The sequence below is a fragment of the Saccopteryx leptura genome, chromosome 3, assembly GCF_036850995.1.
Source record: "Saccopteryx leptura isolate mSacLep1 chromosome 3, mSacLep1_pri_phased_curated, whole genome shotgun sequence".
Classification (NCBI taxonomy): Eukaryota; Metazoa; Chordata; class Mammalia; order Chiroptera; family Emballonuridae; genus Saccopteryx; species Saccopteryx leptura.
In genome coordinates, this window is record NC_089505.1 from 53,081,332 (window position 1) to 53,100,171 (window position 18,840).

Consider the following 18,840-nt stretch of genomic DNA (forward strand, 5'->3'; position numbering starts at 1 on the left):
AAAAGGCTGATTCAAAAGGTCAATTTGAACACTGAAATATTCTTAGTGGTGGAAACATCAGTCTGATATCTAAAACGTACCCAATAACCAGGTCAGATGAATTTAATTATATTATACAGAGATTAGCCTAACTGATGGGAGACTGATGTTTAATCTTTTCCAGGAAGGAGCAGCTCTAGTAAGAATTAGAAAGCTCAACATATAATTAGAAATGCTGAGACAATTGTCACTATTAAAATATTGATATTTTATCAAATAAATCTTTTAAAATTTTCTATAGAAGACTGAAAATGACTTTAATATAGCTACTATAAAAATCCACCCCAAAGTCCTTATAAAAGATTAAAATGAGTGTACTTTCCCAAATGGCTTTTTATAGATAAGCTACAAGAAATAATTAATACTCTTTCTTTTCTGAAACACTTCCCTGGAGCATTATACCTGAACATATTGGTCTTCTTATATGAATACTGAGAAAAGAAGGAATAATTAAACTGTAGAAAAATACCAATCTTACCTTTAAATGAGAATTCATTTAAGAAGATCTAATTAAACAACATGAATAATATTAAAGTTGCATTTAAGAAAATAAGTAAAACTCCAATAATAAATTATTGAAAGATATTTTGCTTCAAAAATATCCTTTAAAATGTGGCACATTTTCAAAACTGCAAAAAGTGAGAAGACATTGCCACAATCAACCGGCATCTTACCATTTTTTTGGTCAAATGAGATTACAGATACACAAAGCAATTAAATAAAATTCTCCAGATAAATGAGCAAACAATTCAAAGCAGGAAAGATTAATGTGGGTTACTACAAATTCAGAGAATGTCAGCAGAGTCAGGACCTGCACTGAGCCTTCAGGGATGGGTAAGATTTTACTATATATCAGGATATGAGCACTTGGTTTTATTGTTTTAACAAAAATATGTAGGAATAAATGCTTTTTTTTTTTCTTACTGAGAATATACCTGTTTATAAAGGTCCGATCTAGGCTTCTGGTTATAAAGAACAAAATTATATGTTAGGTGCTGGATTAGTCTGTCTCAAGAGGAAAGCTAACCAAGGCAATGAATCAATTTCTCATCTCCTAGAAGAAGTCAAGTCTGGATGACAGTACCTGTTATAATGAGGTGGGAAAAAAGGAATTCTAATAAAAATTAGTAAACTACCTTAGGGAAGCAGCTAGAAGGGCAGGGAGACAGGGAGAGGGAGGACATAAAAGGTTCTCAGCTGGCCTCAGCTCATTCCTTCCCTGAGGCCATACCGCCACTGAGAGTGGAAGGGTAACCGACATAATAAAATTAACTCAGAAGAATGGTTTGTAAACTATACATGTTTGTTAGCAGAAAAGGGAGCCACCTTCTTGAGGACTTCAGGAAAAACAGTTCCTAAGTGAGGAAATAGCAAGTGCAAAGGCATGAAGTGGAAGAGGCTGGTGTGTGTATTAGAAAGACAAGATTAAGAGACAAAATGCCTGACCTGTGGTGGCGCAGTGGATAAAGCGTCAACCTGGAAACGCTGAGGTTGCCGGTTCAAAACCCTGGGCTTACCTGGTCAAGGCACATATGGGAGTTGATGCTTCCTGCTCCTCCCCCCTGTCCCTCTTTCTCTCTCTCTCTCTCTCTCTCTCTCTCTCTCTCTCTCCTCTCTATAATGAATAAATAAAATCTTTAAAAAAAAAGTCCTCCCAAGCCCAACCTTAAAAAAAAAAAAGAGACAAAATGCTCATAAAACACTTAACAGTAAATAGTGTTCAACAGAAAGAAAGCACTCAATGAGTGTTAGTTCCTTTTCTCTCCTTTATTTGTAAGACGGCAAGTCTATGTTATTATATTGAAAAAAAGGACCACAAACAAACAAAAAACTCAGGGAGAAGAGGAGCATCCCAGAGGAAGAAAAGCATGCATGTGCAGAACCAGAATGGAACCAGAAAATGGAAGAATGTGCAAATCTATTAGTAATCAGTATTTGTTCTCAGGAGAGAAGACCATGCAAATCAACAAACATGACTAGCAGGCTATAACAGAGGTATGAACTAGACGACACAGAGGCGCACTTAATTCATTTGAGGAAGGTCAGAGCAATTATGGCCCTCTAATATACAGAGCCAAAATATAACAAGTGATGACCTGCCATCTCCACCTACAACAATGCTCTCATCATTGCCTGCCCCACCAAAGCACTTTCATTCCTATCTAAATTTAGAAGGCCTTGTCTAAATTTGATTAGGGGCATGTCTGCACCCTTCACCTAATTATACGCAGCTCAGGAGACGGGGGCTAACACCCTAACCTCTGTGGCTTTTTCATTCTAACCCAGTCACACAGTCTGGTTCCACAGGCACTGGGTAAATGTTAGGTGAAAGAACCACCACCTACCACAGACTAACCATTTCATTTGCTGGGTATCTTTCCAGAACAGTTACACTAACCCATCTTTTTTGTGTAAGCACACAGAAAGATAGCCCTTTTTAGTCAACCACTCAGTTAGGAGGCACATCACAGCTTTAAGGGAACTAAAATCCCTGAATGGAATTCCCATAATTTTAATAGATCCTAGGAAACCTAAAGATCAATTGCAGCAGGACTATGACTTGGCAGTCTGTAATAAAAAGACACATAAAACTCCTGAGATTCTAGTGGGCAAATGCATTACTGGCTTTCGGAACAGACACATAGGAGGACAGATCTACACCGCCCATAACCAGACCACTCCAAAGCCTCTGAGAAGCAGAGGAGGAGCGAGCCAAAGCCAAAAGCCACAGAATACACAGCAGATCTGAGCAGAAAGAAGCAGGAAGCGGTCTAACTATCTGCATTTTCTCTCTTCTGAAGTGGTCCAAGCGTCCTAAAAATGTTTTGTGCAGTGAAGAGCGACCTCATGTGGAGTCAGTTATGTGGAGAAAAAAAACCTCAGAGGGCCTGCTGTGGACAGGACCACTCTCATGCACTGCCCTCTAGTGGGCAGTTGATCACTGACTTTCACACAAAATGGATTTTAGCATTTTGGGGCCTAAAAATTGTCCTGAAATATCTTCCTTAAATTCTTCTCCATTGCTTATTTTTCCAAATTTTCTATTTTGGAAAATTTTCAAGCCTACATTAAGATAAACAGAATATACAATGAAACCTCACATACCTTTCGCCTAGATATTTGTTCACATTTTGCCACATTTGTTTAATCCCTCTCTCCCTCTCTCTTGAGATAATGTTTTTTCTTCTGACCCATTTGACAATGAGTTACAGGTATCATAACACATCACCCCTAAAAACCTCAATTTGTAATTCCTAAAAATAAGGACAAGATACAAGGACATCCTCCCATATATTACAATATTATCTACATACAATCAATACTTAAATTTCCCCAAGTGTCCCTATAATATCCTTTATTTTTAAAAACCAGAATCCAATCACAGGTCATCCATTGCATTTGGTTACTACATCTTTTTAAAAAATCTTTTCATCTAGAATAGTCCCCCTGTCTTTGTCTTTCATGACCTCAACATGTTTAAGGAGTTCACATTTTTTGTATCAATTTTCCTAGCATTCCATTGGCATCATTCATTTGACTAATTACTAATGAATGTCTCATATGTGTCAGGCACTAAGTTAGACACCTGAGGGAAAAAATAAATTAAAGATAGATTTTGGAGATATAACTTGTTGATGGATTAGAATAAAAAAGAAAAAAGACTAATTGATACAATTACTTTTGTTTGGGTAACTAGCTAGATAGCCGTACCACTTACTGTTGTGAAAATGAGTGAAGAACAAACAGGTTTAAGGGTAAACCAAGAGTTCTGTTTACAAATGCCCAAAGAGATCAAATGGGAACTTGATATGAATCTGGAGCTCAAAGGAGAGGTCTCAGTGGGTGTTATCAGCACCTATATGGTATTTAAAGTCATGGAACGGACTTAAACCTACTAGGAAGAGTGAAGGAAGAGACAGAACCCCAAAACTAGGCTGAAGCACTGCATTATTTAGAGGCTGGATATAGGAAGGAACCAGCTGAGAAGACTGAAAGTGTGGTGGGCAGTTAAACAGAAGTTAGACAGATACTAGCAGAGCAAGGAGTACAGGCCAAGCACAGGTCAGCAGGGTGAAAGCTCCAGGTGCCCAGCAACGGGCAAAATTGGGAAGACAAGGACCTACCTCCCAGCGTAACCTTTCCTCCACTAGCATATTGCTGGTCAGGTGGTTTAGACCTCCTGATTTCATATCCCTGATCATGCTATTTAAACCCTCCCCTGACCTCTCCTTCCCTGCCATGTTGCTAGTCATGTGGGCTAGACCCCCTTAGAGGGGGAAAGAACAAGGGGGCCAGAGAATATCCCTTAAGCATTCACCCCTAGGGATAACATCTAGGCCTCAGTTGTATTTCAGCTCCTGGCCCAGAAAACCAGCAAAACCAGACAAGTGATGCCACAGCTGACCTCAGGACCAGCTGCACTGACTAATGACTCCCTGCCCTGGCACAGACAAATCAGTGGAGACCACAGCTCGAAAACTACACACTTGAAGAGCTATTGAATATTCTATTGAGATCCTCTCCTGGAACCTCCCCTAAGATCTCATCCTTAAAAGACGACAGGACAGAGGACGCAGCACGCTCTCCCTCCTGGGGGTATGCCCAGGCCTTTCCCTCTCCTGTCCCCTTTCCTTCCCCCACACGTAGATATAGATCTCCTAAACTCCAAGGGTCCTCACAAGACTTGCAACCAGGAAAGCAGTGGGCAGTGGCAGCTTGCTCGGGCTCACCCCCTGAGCCTGTCTCCAAGGCCCCCTTTTCTCTGACTTCCCAGTGAGCCAAAGCAGCCCCACCTAGGCTCTCCTGTTGCTTCTTCCATCCTAGGCCCTTCCTTGTTTCACTGTCCCCAGCTTTATTAAATTTATTCTCAAAATCACCTGGACACATGTTGTGAAATTTTTCCTGTACGAAGTCAAGAATCCACACACTACTGGCTGACCCTAGGCAGACCCAAAGGGCCCGGTCCCTTTACTGGTAACAAAAGGAAGGGCCAGTGTTTAGGGAAAAACCAGGACAGCGTAGTCATCAAAGCAAAGGGAGGTGACCATTTGGAAAAGGAAGGAGCAGTCATATCCACATCAAACACAGCTGAGAGGTCAAGGTTGATGAGAGAGAAGTGCCCAAAGAATTTGATAGTAGGAACTTGTGAGTGGCCCATCTGTGGGCAGTCTCAGTGACAAAGTGGAGGCAAAATCCATGACAGCGCTGGCTGAAGAACAAATGGGTAGTCTTCTGGTGTAAAGATGGAAGAGTGAGCACCTCCGTTCCACCCGAACAACGCACAAAAACTATAGTGAAGTTTTTTATGCTTTTTTAATTTTATTTATTGATTGATTTTAGAGAGAGAAACACTGATTTGTTGTTTCACTTATTTATGCATTCATTGGTTGATTCTTGTATGTGCCATGACTGGGGATCAAACCCTCAATGCTGACATATCAGGATAATGCTCTCTAACCAACTGAGCTAGCCAGCTAGGGCCAAATGTTTGATTTTTAAATCAACTCTGAAGGACAAAAGGAAGAATGAAAAAGACAGTGGCAAAAAAAAAAAAAAAAATCATTTAAAACTAAAAAACATACCTGAGCTGGCAGTGGGGAAATCAAGAAGCAATTCAATTAACATCACAGAACCTCCAAAAGGTGTGGAAATCTGTGGAATCTCTTATCTCTGGAGGCAGAAATGTAAAATTCCAGAAAACTAAAGATAAAAAGAAGCACAAGCTTCTAAAGTGGAAAAAACAGGCTTCAAACCAAAGATCAAGATAGAATAACATTAAACATTCTCAACAGCAACACTGTAAGGTGAAAGACAGGGATATAATTCCTTCAAAATTTTAAGAGACAATTTCAATCTTTAATGTAACATCAAGTCTATCAAATGTGAGGATAGGAAGTGGACATTTTCACACATGCACGGGCTCAAAATAATTACTGTCCATGCACATTTTCTCATGAAGCAATGGAAGAGGTGCTCCACCAAAATGAGGGAAAAAATCGAGAAAGAGAAAGACACAGGATCTGGGGAAATAAGGACATTATCACAAGAGGCTGTAGGATGGTGGTGAAGGGAGCAGCACACCAGCCGTGCTTTGGGCCTTGGGAGAAACCAGTCCAGATAGGAGCCATTGCTGTAAGAAAATGAAACCGATAAGAATACCTAATGTGTATGAAGGTATTGAGAGGAGGTTTACATATTTGGAAAAGTTGAGGCTGAATTCATTCTAAATTCTTAGTAAGAACTAGGGATTATAGAAGGAAGGAAAGATCATCTCAAGTACTAGCAGCCTGAAGTTCAAGTGGTGAAGGTGGAAAAGGAGGTAAACAAAATGCCCAAAAGCAGCAGAGAAGGAAAGAGAGAGGTCATTGAAGAGTGCAGGATTTCCATAAATCAGGCCTGCATCAGCTGGACTGCCTGAATGCGTTCATACCTGAAGCCATGAATGAATCACCTCTGCTAGGGACACCTTTGTGTGTGAATTTGTGGATATGTGGGGGGAGAGAGAACAGGGGTTAGGGTGGAGAATTAGTATACAAAAAAAAAAAAAGCTATATTAAAATGTCCTTTAAGACAGAAATAATCTTGAGTTTTCAGAAGTTAAGCATCAATATTCAAGAGGATGTTTAAAATTTCAGTATGTAACTTTAACTGTGGTGACTCAGTAGAAGATGAATATGTTTCTAAAATATATACATGAACTCCAAATAGAATATAATAGGTAACCCATTTAACAGGAAAAGCAGTATCCACTAACATTATTATCTCCTTTTATAATGACAGGCTAATTAATCACTCACTTTACATCTGAGAGAAGAATATCAATCTTCTTGAAATAGAAGAAATTTTCGGTTGTCTGACAGCTTCAATTAATGTTAACCTTCACTTGAACCTTCAGAATAAAGGTATTCTTTTTTTAAAGATCACCGTGAAGTTACTTCTCACAATCCAACAGTATTTCAGGCCTGCCTTCCCACTTATTCCAGCAATAATCACTAATGCAGCCCAGAAAGGGAAATGGGTCCCTGGCAGTCAAAAGGGATGTCTCCAGCCCTGGCCAGATAACTTCATTGGTAGAGCATCATCCCAAAGCACAAAGGTTGCCAGTTCGATCCCCAGGCACATACAAGAACAGCTTAATGTTCCTGTCTCTTTCTCTTTCTCTCTCTCTCCCTTCCTTTCTCTCTAAAAATTATTATTTTTTAAATTTTTTAAAAAGGGGGATAGTTCCGAGTTCACTCTTTACAGATTCAGAACTTTACTGATACGTAAGTTCCCAATTCCTTCTGGAAACAAGTGTGAATCTCTGGTACCTCCAACCACACCTTCCAAATCAGTTATGCTTCACTCTCCCACCTTATATCATTTAGTCCAGCGGTCCCCAACCCCCGGGCCGCGGACTGGTACTGGTCTGTGGGCCATTTGGTACCAGTCCGCAGAGAAAGAATAAATAACTTACATTATTTCCATTTTATTTACATTTAATTCTGAATGATGTTTTATTTCTTTAAAATGACCAGATTCCCTCTGTTACATCTGTCTAAGACTCACTCTTGACGCTTGTCTCGGTCACGTGATACATTTATCCGTCCCACCCTAAAGGCCGGTCCGTGAAAATATTTTCTGACATTAAACTGGTCTGTGGCTCAAAAACTGTTGGGGACCACTGATTTGGTCCCCTGCTCCAACCCCTTAGCCTACCGCATCCTATACTGTTCTACTCCATTCCCTAATTACACAAACCAGGCCAATATCGAGGCTAATTAAGTAAGCTGCTTTCTTCATAACATAGGTCTTACTTACTTTATTCTACTTTGCATGATGGGGTGGGGAAGAAGGAGAAGCTTCCTTAAATCTTTTTGGAACAAGGCAGGAATTAAATAAATCAATCCATACCTACCTATCTGCATACATACATACAAACAATTTTGAGCTAGCAAGAGTAAAGAGTATCATAACAATTTCACCCCCCAAAAATACACATGCAGACACAAAAATCTGCCACAGTTCTGTTCAGCTACCGATTTTAAAGTCAACTGCTTTATTTCTTTATTATGAAATGGTCGTCACTTACTAAATGGTAAAACCCCTATGACAACATATATTAAACAGGGTTATAAACTGGGAATCATCTAGAGCAGGGGTCCCCAAACTTTTTACACAGGGGGCCAGTTCACTGTCCCTCAGACCGTTGGAGGGCTGGACTATAAAAAAAACTATGAACAAATCCCTATGCACACTGCTCATATCTTATTTTAAAGTAAAAAACCAAAATGGGAACAAATACAATATTTAAAATAAAGAACAAGTAAATTTAAATCAACAAACTGACCAGTATTTCAACGGGAACTATGCTCCTCTCACTGACCACCAATGAAAGAGGTGCCCCTTCTGGAAGTGCGGCGGGGGCCGGATAAATGGCCTCAGGGGGCCGCATGCGGCCCGCAGGCCGTAGTTTGGGGACCCCTGATCTAGAGTAAACTGCAGTGTCACCCATAATAAATTCAGGTGGCTAATTCTCCTGTGGGCAACTCCTAGTTGCATTGAGCTGTATGAGCATTAGAACTGGATCTGGCCTTAGTTTATCTGTAGGCTTGGGTCACAGGACAGTTGAAGGTAAGAGAGGGGTTATATGAGCCAAAGGGCAGCATGAAGGTGTCAGGCGCCAGAGGGAACAGGTGAGTCTGGGAGGGAGCAGACCCTTCACAAGGTGATACCTGCATACCTCCCGCATGCCGTCTACCAACCCACCTCCCTTTCCTCTCCAACCATTCTGGAAATCCAACCCTAAACACAGGTAACAATGACAGCCTTTACTTCACCTAATTATCCTTTTAAATAAAGGCCCAGGACAAGAGACAGCCCATCTTGTCCACTGTCTTTTTGTTTCTTAATGTGCACCCTAATTCCTTCATAACCAATCAATACACTCCCACAAACCGAAACAAGACTACCCACTTCTTTCACATAATTGTCAATAATGACTTTGGTCCATCTTTCAAAATTTGCCACTCTGACATGAAAAATAAAAATATTTTTAAATTTTATTGTCTTGATAGAAAGTTGAATACCTTTTCATAACCATACTTCCATTTTGGCAAATTATCTATTTATGTCCTTGTCCTTTTTTGACAGGTGTTTTTATTTTTCAGACTACTTTACAAAAGCTTTTTGCAGATAAGAATATACTACTTTATTGTTCAGGTTACTAGTAATTTCTCCATAGTCTTTTGATTATTTTGTATTTACATTTATAGTTTTAAATGTTTTTATTAAAACTGACCAGGGCTAACCTGCACAAACAGTGTGATATTACAGAAATGATAGAATGTGGCTTCTGAGGCTAGGCCACAAAGACACTGCAGCTTTGTCCTTGTTTCTCTTGGATCACTCTTTCTAGACAAATCCAGCTAACAAATCACAAGGACACTCAAAAGTCCCATGGGATACCCATGAGGTAAGGAACTAAAGTCTCTTGTTAACAACCAGCTCAACTTGTCAAACATGTTAGTGAGCCATCTTGGAAGTAGAGTCCCCAGCCTAGTCAAGACTTCAGATGACAATACCCTAGTTAACATCTTGACTGCAACTTTATGAGACCGTAAGCCAGAACTACTCAGCTAAGTCATTCTCACATTTCTGACCCGCTGAAACTGTGTGAAATATTAAATGTTTACTTTTATTCAAAGCCATTAAGTTTTGGAGTAATTTGTTACAATACTATAGATAAGTAAATACAATCCCTACATCACACCACACAAATATTAATTTAATTTGAAATACCCCTGAACATAACACTTAAAAGTATAAATATTTTAGAGGAAACACAATAAAATATATTTGTGATCTGGGAGTAGGCAAAGATGTCTTACCTAGGACACAGAAGGCAATAACCATAAACAAAAAAGTAGAAAAATAAGACGTCATTGAAATTTAAAACTTTTGTGAATCAAAAGATCATTAACACAATATATACATATATCAAATCATCTCATGATATACCTTAAATACCTTATAATATTGTCAATTACACCTCAATAAAGGTGAAGAAAGAGATCATTAAGAAAATGAATAGGCAGGCCCTGGCCAGTTGGCTCAGCAGTAGAGCGTCGGCCTGGTGTGTGGAAATCCCGGGGTCAATTCCCGGCCAGGGCACACACAAGAAGCACTCATCTTCTTCTCCACCCTTCCACCTCTCCTTTCTCTCTCTCCCTCTCTCTCTCTCCCTCTCTTTCTTTCTCCTTCCCCTCCTGCAGCCAAGGCTCCATGGAGCAAAGTTGGCCTGGGTGCTGAGGACGGCTCCAAGACCTCCGCCTCGAGCACTAGAATGGCTCCGATTGCAGAGCAACACCCCAGGTGGGCTGAGCATCACCCCCTGGTAGGCAAGCCGGGTGAATCCCGGTCGTGCACATGTGGAAGTCTGTCTGTCTGCCTCCTCTGCCCCGCTTCTCACTTCGGAAAAATTTAAAAATTAAAAAAAAAAAAAGAAAAGTAAATGAATAGGCAAGTCACTGACTGAAAGAAAATACTCACAAAATATATAAGGGACTTGATTTCAGAATATATAAAGAACTACAAATAAAAAATAAAAAGTCAAACAGCCCAAATTTTAAAAGTGGACAAAAAACTTGAACAGACACTTCATAAAAGATGATGTAAAAATGGCCTATATATGATATAAATGAAAAGACACTCACCATCATTAGTCATTAGGGGAATGCAAATTAAAACCATAATGAAATACTATAAATCCACTAGAATTTAAAAGACTGACGATACCAAATGCTGGCAAGTATATGAAGAAATGGAAGTCTTTTTCACACACTGCTGATGGTAGTGTAGAATGGAACAGTCACCAAACACTAACACTATGACCAGCAATTTCATTCATAGGTATTTACCCAAGAGAAATGAAACACATGTCTATATATACTTGTTCCAGAATGTTCATGTTCATAGTTGGCTTAACAACATCCTAAATGCTAAAACAGTCTAAATCAATAGGAAAAATGGAAAAACAAATTGTGGAATATGTATACAATAGATTCCCACTGAATAATATAAAGGAAAAAACTACTGATTCAAGATGTATGAACCTCAAAGACATTATGCAAAGCAAAAGAAGTTAGACTTAAGAGAGTATATACTGCACAGTTCCAATCATATGAAATTCTTGAATACACATAACTAACCTAAGGCTAAATAAAAATTTAAAAAAAATAGAGTATATCAGTGCCAGGAAGGTAAAAGGAACAGATTGGATAGGGACACAGGAACTTTTTGAGACAACATTGGTATGTAGTTTACACGCGTGTATACCTCTGTCCAAATTCTACAGCTTAGATTTGTGTGTTTCAATTTATGTAAATTTTAGAGGAAAATAAACTTGTAAAATAATAAGTGGTAGGCAGAGAATGGAAGGATGATAGTGTTGGTAATTTAGAATCTGAGTGATAGATATGGAGTTTACCTTATTGTTTACTTTGTATATGCTTGAAATTTCCATAATAAAAAAGCTAAAAACAAAAATGTAAAGACATAAACCACAACCAAGTGTACTAAGTTTTCTGATTCATCAGAAATACGATTACTCTGTCAAACTGATAAAAAGTTTGTCATCATTTACTCTCCATGTCTGTAAGTAATTTGTTGCAGTCCAGCTACCTATGCCTGGCAGCAGTTCCTGACCACATTCTCAGCAGCACTGTCCTAACCTCTCTTTGCCTCATTTATTATTTCTTTACCAAATAATAATAGCAGAATAACAACATTCACCTCTTAGAGGCTTTATGAGTATTAAATAATAAAATATATGTAGAGTGCTTTAAATAGTGCCTGGCATAGAAGTGTTCCATAAGCATTAGCAATTATTCTCAATACAACCTGCTAGTTTGTTTTTTTAATTCCTAGGATCTACTTAGTTGCTAGTAAGTTTGTGCTTTTTCTAAGTTATTGACATCCCTTAACCTTTGAGCTTCTTACTCAAAAACATCTTTTTGCTTATATCTTTGCTTAAGTCAAATCTACAAAAAGGACCTGATCTGTGGTGGCACAGTGGATAAAGTGTCAACCTAGAACACTGAAGTCGCCAGTTCGAAACCCTGGGCTTGCCTGATCAAGGCACATATAGGAGTTGATGGTTCCTACTCCTCCCCTTTCTCTCTCTCTTTCCTCCCTCTCTAAAAATGAATAAATAAAATCTAAAATAACCTATCTTATATAAATAAAAATGTAAATGTTCATTTGTTCAAAATCTTAAATCTCTGAAAGTTCTTTACCTATTGTTTTGAAATTTTGACACAACATTGCATTTGAATATAGATGTCACACCTGTGACAGGTAAAAACATGCTTTTTTGAAAAACAGCGCCATCTGTTGGATGTAAAAGCAACACATGCTATACTAAATATTTTACAATTCCATTTCAATGTTTCCAATTTACGATCCATTTACATACAGCCAGACTTGATGCACAGTTGCAAGCACAGTGATTGCGTTCTGCAGCTTCAGATCTGCTTTGTTCTCAACAGAATGAACGCAACAGGCTGAGAGTGGCTAAAAGACATCAACGAGAAACAGCAGATCAGCGTCAAACACGACTCCATGCTCAGCAATCACGCGATTACAATCGCTTTGCATTCCGGTACAACCCAGCTGATGATTATAGTTTGAGCCGGCATGTTCTCATCGGCATGTTCTCATCGGCACTATGACTGAAGTGTGTCTTTATTGCAAGGCTCTGAAATTTAATGGAGAAACAAAAGGAATGTGTTGCGCCGCCGGAAAAATTAAACTGCCTCAACTTGGAGAACCACCAGAGCCATTAAAAACTTTGCTTGCCGGAAATACTGCCAAATCAAAGCATTTCCTATCTAACATCAGGAAATAGAACTCATGCTTCCAAATGACGTCATTCGACGCAGAAATCGTAATAGCTCAATTCATGCCAATTTTCAAAGTGAAAGGACAAACATATCATAAAGCAGGTTCCCTGCTTCCGTTCCCAGATGGTCAACATAAATTCCTAAAAATGTATTTCATCAGTGATGGCAATGATGAATTGAATGCACGCTGCGGAATTTCTACCGGCATTAAAAGGTCCATCGTTTCCCAACTGCAAGAGCTTCCTCACAAAAAAACAATTTAGTGCATTTGTTCAAAACAGCAATTGACATGATGCCATCTGATACACACAAGATTGTTATTCATGCTGACAAAACGGCTGCTGGAGAACATGTGCGAAGATTCATTGCTCCAACTATAGACGAAGTGGCAATTGTTATAGTCTGAGATCAATTCCAACCTAGAGGTATTGTTCTTCATCAGAGAAACAATCAATTGACAAAACTTGCAGAAACTCATCAATACTACGATGCCCTGCAATATCCAACCAATTTTTGGTGCCGATGGATATCACTTCAAAATTAGGATGATAAATCCAGTCAGTGGTGAAGAAATAAATATGAAATGCAGTGCAATGAACTATTATTCATACCGATTAATAATTCGAGAGAATGAAGACAATCACATTTTGAAAGGCCGTCAATTGTTTCACCAATACATTGTAGATATGTATGCAAAAATCAAAACAGAACACTTGATATTCACCCGTTTGAATCAGACCAAGCTTCGCTCTGAAGAATTCGTTCATTTGCGAGATGCAATTATAAATGACTTTAATACAACTAATGTTGGAAGACTAACGATTTTGCCATCTTCAAATACAGGCAGTCCACATCATATGCATGACTATGCTCAAGATGTAATTGCCTATGTTCGTCACTACGGGCGTCCAGACCTATTCATTACATTCACATGCAATCCAGCTTGGGATGATATACAACAGCACTTACTTCCTGGGCAATTGCTGGTGAATAGGCATGACATCACAGCACGTGTTTTCAGACAGAAGCTGAAGTCACTGATAGATTTCATGGTAAAACATGAAGTGTTTGGGTCTGTGCGCTGTATAAAATTAATGAGCAATGTTGTAGAAGCAACAATTTTGACAGGACCTTTCAAAAGTGAAGATGTCCTCATTCCTCACATTCCTATGATTCCAACGGATATGCCATTTCAATTTAAGAGATTGCAATTCCCAATTCGATTGGCGTTTGCAATCACCATCAACAAAGGTCAGGGCCAATCTTTAGAATTGTGCGCTTTAGATCTACACAGGGATTGCTTTTCACATGGACAACTATATGTTGTGTGTTCTAGACTTGGCAAACCAGATAATCTCTATATCTGCACAGACAACAGAACAACAAAAAATATTGTATACCCACAAGCATTGTGAAATTAAACATATTAGAAACGTGCGCTTTCTCTTTTCTTTCCTTTCCATTTAACCAGACTGAGCCACAGCAATGCATGGCCAGGTACAGTTAGTTTAAAATAAAGGAAGAACCACATGCTAGACTGCTGAGGAAACTGAGGTTCAAAGATTAAATGCAGCAGACATCTCTCAGGCAGTTGCTCCACCATTCCCTGAAACAAAGGGGTGTTTCCACAGACGTCATTACTGCCAGACCCTTCCTGGCCACCATGGTTTGTCCACACAGGGGCAGATTCCCAATCATCACCAAGTCAGATTCCTTCTCCAGCACCATGCTGTGTCCGTGGGAGCAATCTGAGAGGGTTCTCATACCCCGCTACCTGTGTCTGCCTTTCCCCCAGCTGGAGAGTTAGATTCATCCAACGATTCTTCTATGCAATGGATCCTCTAGCATCCTGTTGATAAATTCACCTCTTACTTCTAAGTTGGTCAGAGTTAGTTTCCATTACTAAGATGACTGAGAGGCATCAAAACAGAATTCTAGAACGCATATCTCTGTGTTAAACCCCCTCAACCAGCATTTATTGAGAGCCTACTGTTCACAAAGCACTGTACTAGATCTATGCTGAGTACATAGGACCAGCGAATTTTGACTAGAAAACAGGGTGGAACATTACAAGGTGAGAGAACAGCAGAAAAACAGAGATATTAGGAACTGAAATAAATACAATTTTACTGCAGGATAAGGCACAGAAAAGCACATAACTTAATCTTCAATAAATGTTTGTTGAACTGATATTAGATATAAGACCAGATAGACAAGTTGAGGACCAATCATATATGGCTTTGAATGAGAAACTAAGAAATTCAACATTTATTTTACTCTCCTCAGAATGGTGGCTACCGAAGGTTTCCGATTCAGAAGAGCCCTATAATATGAATTATGCATTAGAAAGAACATTAACATCTCAGCCAGTCTTCGTGAATGCTTAGTTTATTAATGGGCTGAAATTTCTATAATATTTTCAGGATAGTATTTATGTTTCTAACTATTTGCCAGCACACTGTACAGAAAGCAGAAGGTTTTGCTTCAATGTCAAAATGATACTCTGTATGATTCTACTCAAAGAAATGAAATATTTGCAAATGCACTATATTAGATAATTTGATCTTCAGGTTTGAATCTAATCAAATGAAGCTGTCAGTGGAATTAATTTGGGATCAACAGTGTTTCTACACTAATGATGACCTGAGGCAGACATGTCATTAGGACCATGTTAAAACTGAGAAAACTGTTAAGATAACTACCTTCTTGTACTCTGTCTAATGAATACAACCCAAGTTCCACGTAATATAACTTGTAAGACAACAGCATAAGAAATCTTGTTATATGCATATCTTGTCATCACGAAGTGTAATTTTAAACACAGACCCTAAATCCCAATTTAGAAAAACTGTATTTTCTAACCACACAAATGACAAAATATACACTGTACTTCTATAAACACCATTCCCTAAATTTTAGGGAGCTAGTAAACTATCATAAAAACCTGGCCTGCTTATCTGGTTAGCAACTATATATTTATATGGCCATTTGAAGTAATAAAACAAACAAAAAAAATGTATTAGGAAAAAGTCAAGCGAAAAGCAAAATAATTTTATCCAAACAAATTAGCTGTCTTTAAACAAAAACAAACAAAAAAGTTTTTCTTTCCTTTCAAATAAAGAAAACCAAAAATTTCAGTAATAAAAATACTGGTAATTAGCATCAATCATAGTGATAGTATTACATGGAATAGAAAAACAGACAAGTTACCAATTCGAAGGTTAAAATATATTCTCATACCCATGCCGGTAGTGTATAACTAGTGAACCACAGAATTCACAACAAACTTTCTGAAAGTTGAAAAGAATCCAGTAACTCATACAGAATCTCATAAACAGTGTCTGAGATCTACAAGCACCTGTTCCAGTGTGTTCCAGCCATGGCTTTTAAGTGGGGGGAAAAAAGCACCAGCGTTCGGGGTGAGGTAACTGGCTGAAGCCCCTCAGGCACAGTCCCCAAGGCTGGGATTAGAGAACCGGCGGAGGAGCCGCAGCTGCCTCTGCCCCCGCCCCACGCCCACTACTCCTCACACCCCGCCAAGTCCCGCCGCGCCGGGTACTTACAGCTCTGGTCTCATACAGAACCAGCTTCTGGACCGAGCTGATGATGGGGGCGGCAGCCGAGGGCATGGCCCGAGCAAATGAGAGCCCCACTACAGGGCACCAGGCCGCGGCCCAGGTTGCGGCAGCCTCCGGGTAGCCCCAGGAGACCGAGAAAGATGACACCTCAGACCCTAGACAAGAGATCCAGCCAGACAAATACCTCCAGGGCACTAAACACAAAGATAAATGTATAGATCACGGGGAACAGCTCAGGTGTTTCCGGATCCTGACGCCCCACCTCCCGGCAAGCCCCGCCCCTAGAGCAGTGGGGCGGGGTTGGAGGATGTACCATAGAGAGGTCGGGTAGAGGTTCCCAGAACCTGATGCTGCCCAGAGAGGGAGCGGAGGGCGCCATCTTTGGTGCTGGCAGTAGAAAAAGAGGACGGGGAAGGTAGTCAAGGTAGTTGAGTCTCTCGATTTATCTGGTAATTAACTTTGGAAGAAGGGGAGGTTTGGGACTGGGTTGCTTCTTTTGAAGCGCTTTTCCGAGTTTCATACAGAGCCATTCCCAAGTTGGTCTGGTTTTTTTCCCAACTTCTGTCTGTCTTTGCCTGGACACCTGCTTGTGAGGACCTAGGTTCTAAACCCTGAGGTCCCCTCTGACCGCGCGCGGGTTGGGGGGTAGAAGTGTTGCCTTTTCAGGGTGGGATCATAGACATGACTTGATCATAGTCATTGGCTTGAGCCAAAGGTTACTGGTTTGAGCAAGGGTCACTGGCTGGGCTGGAGGCGCCTCCACCAAGACACAGATGAGAAAGCAATCAATGAACAGCTAAGCTGCTACAACGAAGAATTGATGCTTCTCATCTCTCTCCATTTCTCTCTCTCTCTCACCCTCTCTCTTGTAAATAAATAAAATAAGAAAAAAAATTTTAATCACCTAATATTGGAAATTTTGGAGTTTACCATGTATTTGTGCGGGAGACTAACCACTTGTAAACTCAACAAAGGGACTGTTGAGGGTCGTGCAGTGCGGTGTAGTGGAGCATTGGCTTTGGAGTCAGGCAGTTCTGTGTTCAAGTAAGTTTTCTCCCACTTGATGTGTGTGACATAAATGGGCAATGCATGTACCTTCTCTGGTTATCGCCTTACTAATTTGTGAAAAGCAGTGTATTATAATAATGGACACAAAATTAGGTACAAAATTGAATATTTAAAATAAGAAAATAAATTACAGTCCCACCGCCTGAAACTCCGCCCTCGAGCTCCCCCCGCCCTTCTCCAAGAGTGCCTGCGCGCTGCATTGCCAAGTTCCCTAGGCAACCGCTCAACAGAGAGGGGAGTTACCCCAGGCGGCTGTAGTTCGCCAGCGGGGTCCGCTGCGGCCGGGTAAGTAAGGATGGAAGTCCCCTGACACAATGCATTTAACTATAGATTGAATGGAATTCCACCTCCTGCGGGGACCCCTGACCAATTCCTTTTCTTGCAATACTAAACTTGTAGATCTCCATAAATTCCACTTTTTAAAACTACTTCCCCTTTCAATGACTGTTTTCATTCCACAAATATATACTTACTGAGCGCCTATTCTGACAGCCTAAAATGTACTGGTTGGCAGCTAACCTAGCCTACGCAGAGTGCCAGGTTTTCCAGGAATTCGGCCCCCTGTAAATCACAGGACCCACTGCTAGAGATTATTTCAACTGCTAAATATAAGGAAACTTTAAAAATTTGTGTTGAATTTAGTATTAACACATAATGTGATATTAGAGATTATATAACAATGTAATATTGGAGATAATAGTGTAAATTCAAACTTGAGAAATTACAAAACTTTTAAAATAAATATTTAATAATTTAAGTTGACCAACATTTTTACAATGAAAACAGGACAAAAATTGAAGAAAATAGTATCGTAAATAAAAGAAACATTTTATTCACTGCAACAATAATACACTTAATATGATAAATGCATAATAAAACATTTGTAATAGTTTATATTGTAATCATGCTTACATGCCTATTAATTTTTAATAGTAATTGTAAGAAAAAAGTACTCATTTAGTAAAACTAAATATCAAACAAAACCACTAATTTGGAGTGATACTCGAATGTATTTATCATTTTCTAATTTAAAAAGTCTGTTTTATGCAACTATAAATATTTAATCAAAATGTGTTATTAATAGATATGGTTTGAGGTTAGATTTCCACTTTAAAACTCGAATTTCGGGAAAATACTTTAAAATTATACGTATTTGGAAATTATTTAATAGATAATGAATTAATAAAATGTGAATTGTGCTTACCTGTCTATGATTGAATATTCACTGAGAAAGAAATAATCATGAGTCTACAATGTCGTATGTGCCGTGTCAT

General features: G+C 39.3%; 2 protein-coding genes across 6 annotated transcripts in view; one reads left to right on the forward strand and one right to left on the reverse strand.

Annotated features, from left to right (window-relative positions):
- Positions 1-16,766, reverse strand: part of FIG4 (FIG4 phosphoinositide 5-phosphatase) — a 150,686-nt gene extending 133,920 nt beyond the window's left edge. For 2 of the 3 annotated variants that reach the window (XM_066373481.1, XM_066373480.1), the window contains exon 1: positions 16,484-16,766. In XM_066373481.1, coding sequence (XP_066229578.1) covers positions 16,484-16,549 — 66 coding nt within the window. In that variant the 5' untranslated portion in view covers positions 16,550-16,766. The remainder of the gene's footprint in view (positions 1-16,483) is intronic. The other variant, XM_066373483.1, reaches the window with a different exon arrangement.
- A 1,078-nt stretch (positions 16,767-17,844) lies between these two features.
- Positions 17,845-18,840, forward strand: part of AK9 (adenylate kinase 9) — a 176,700-nt gene continuing 175,704 nt past the window's right edge. For all 3 annotated transcript variants that reach the window (XM_066373487.1, XM_066373484.1, XM_066373485.1), the window contains exon 1: positions 17,845-17,851. The gene's annotated coding sequence lies outside the window, so the exon portion shown is untranslated. The remainder of the gene's footprint in view (positions 17,852-18,840) is intronic.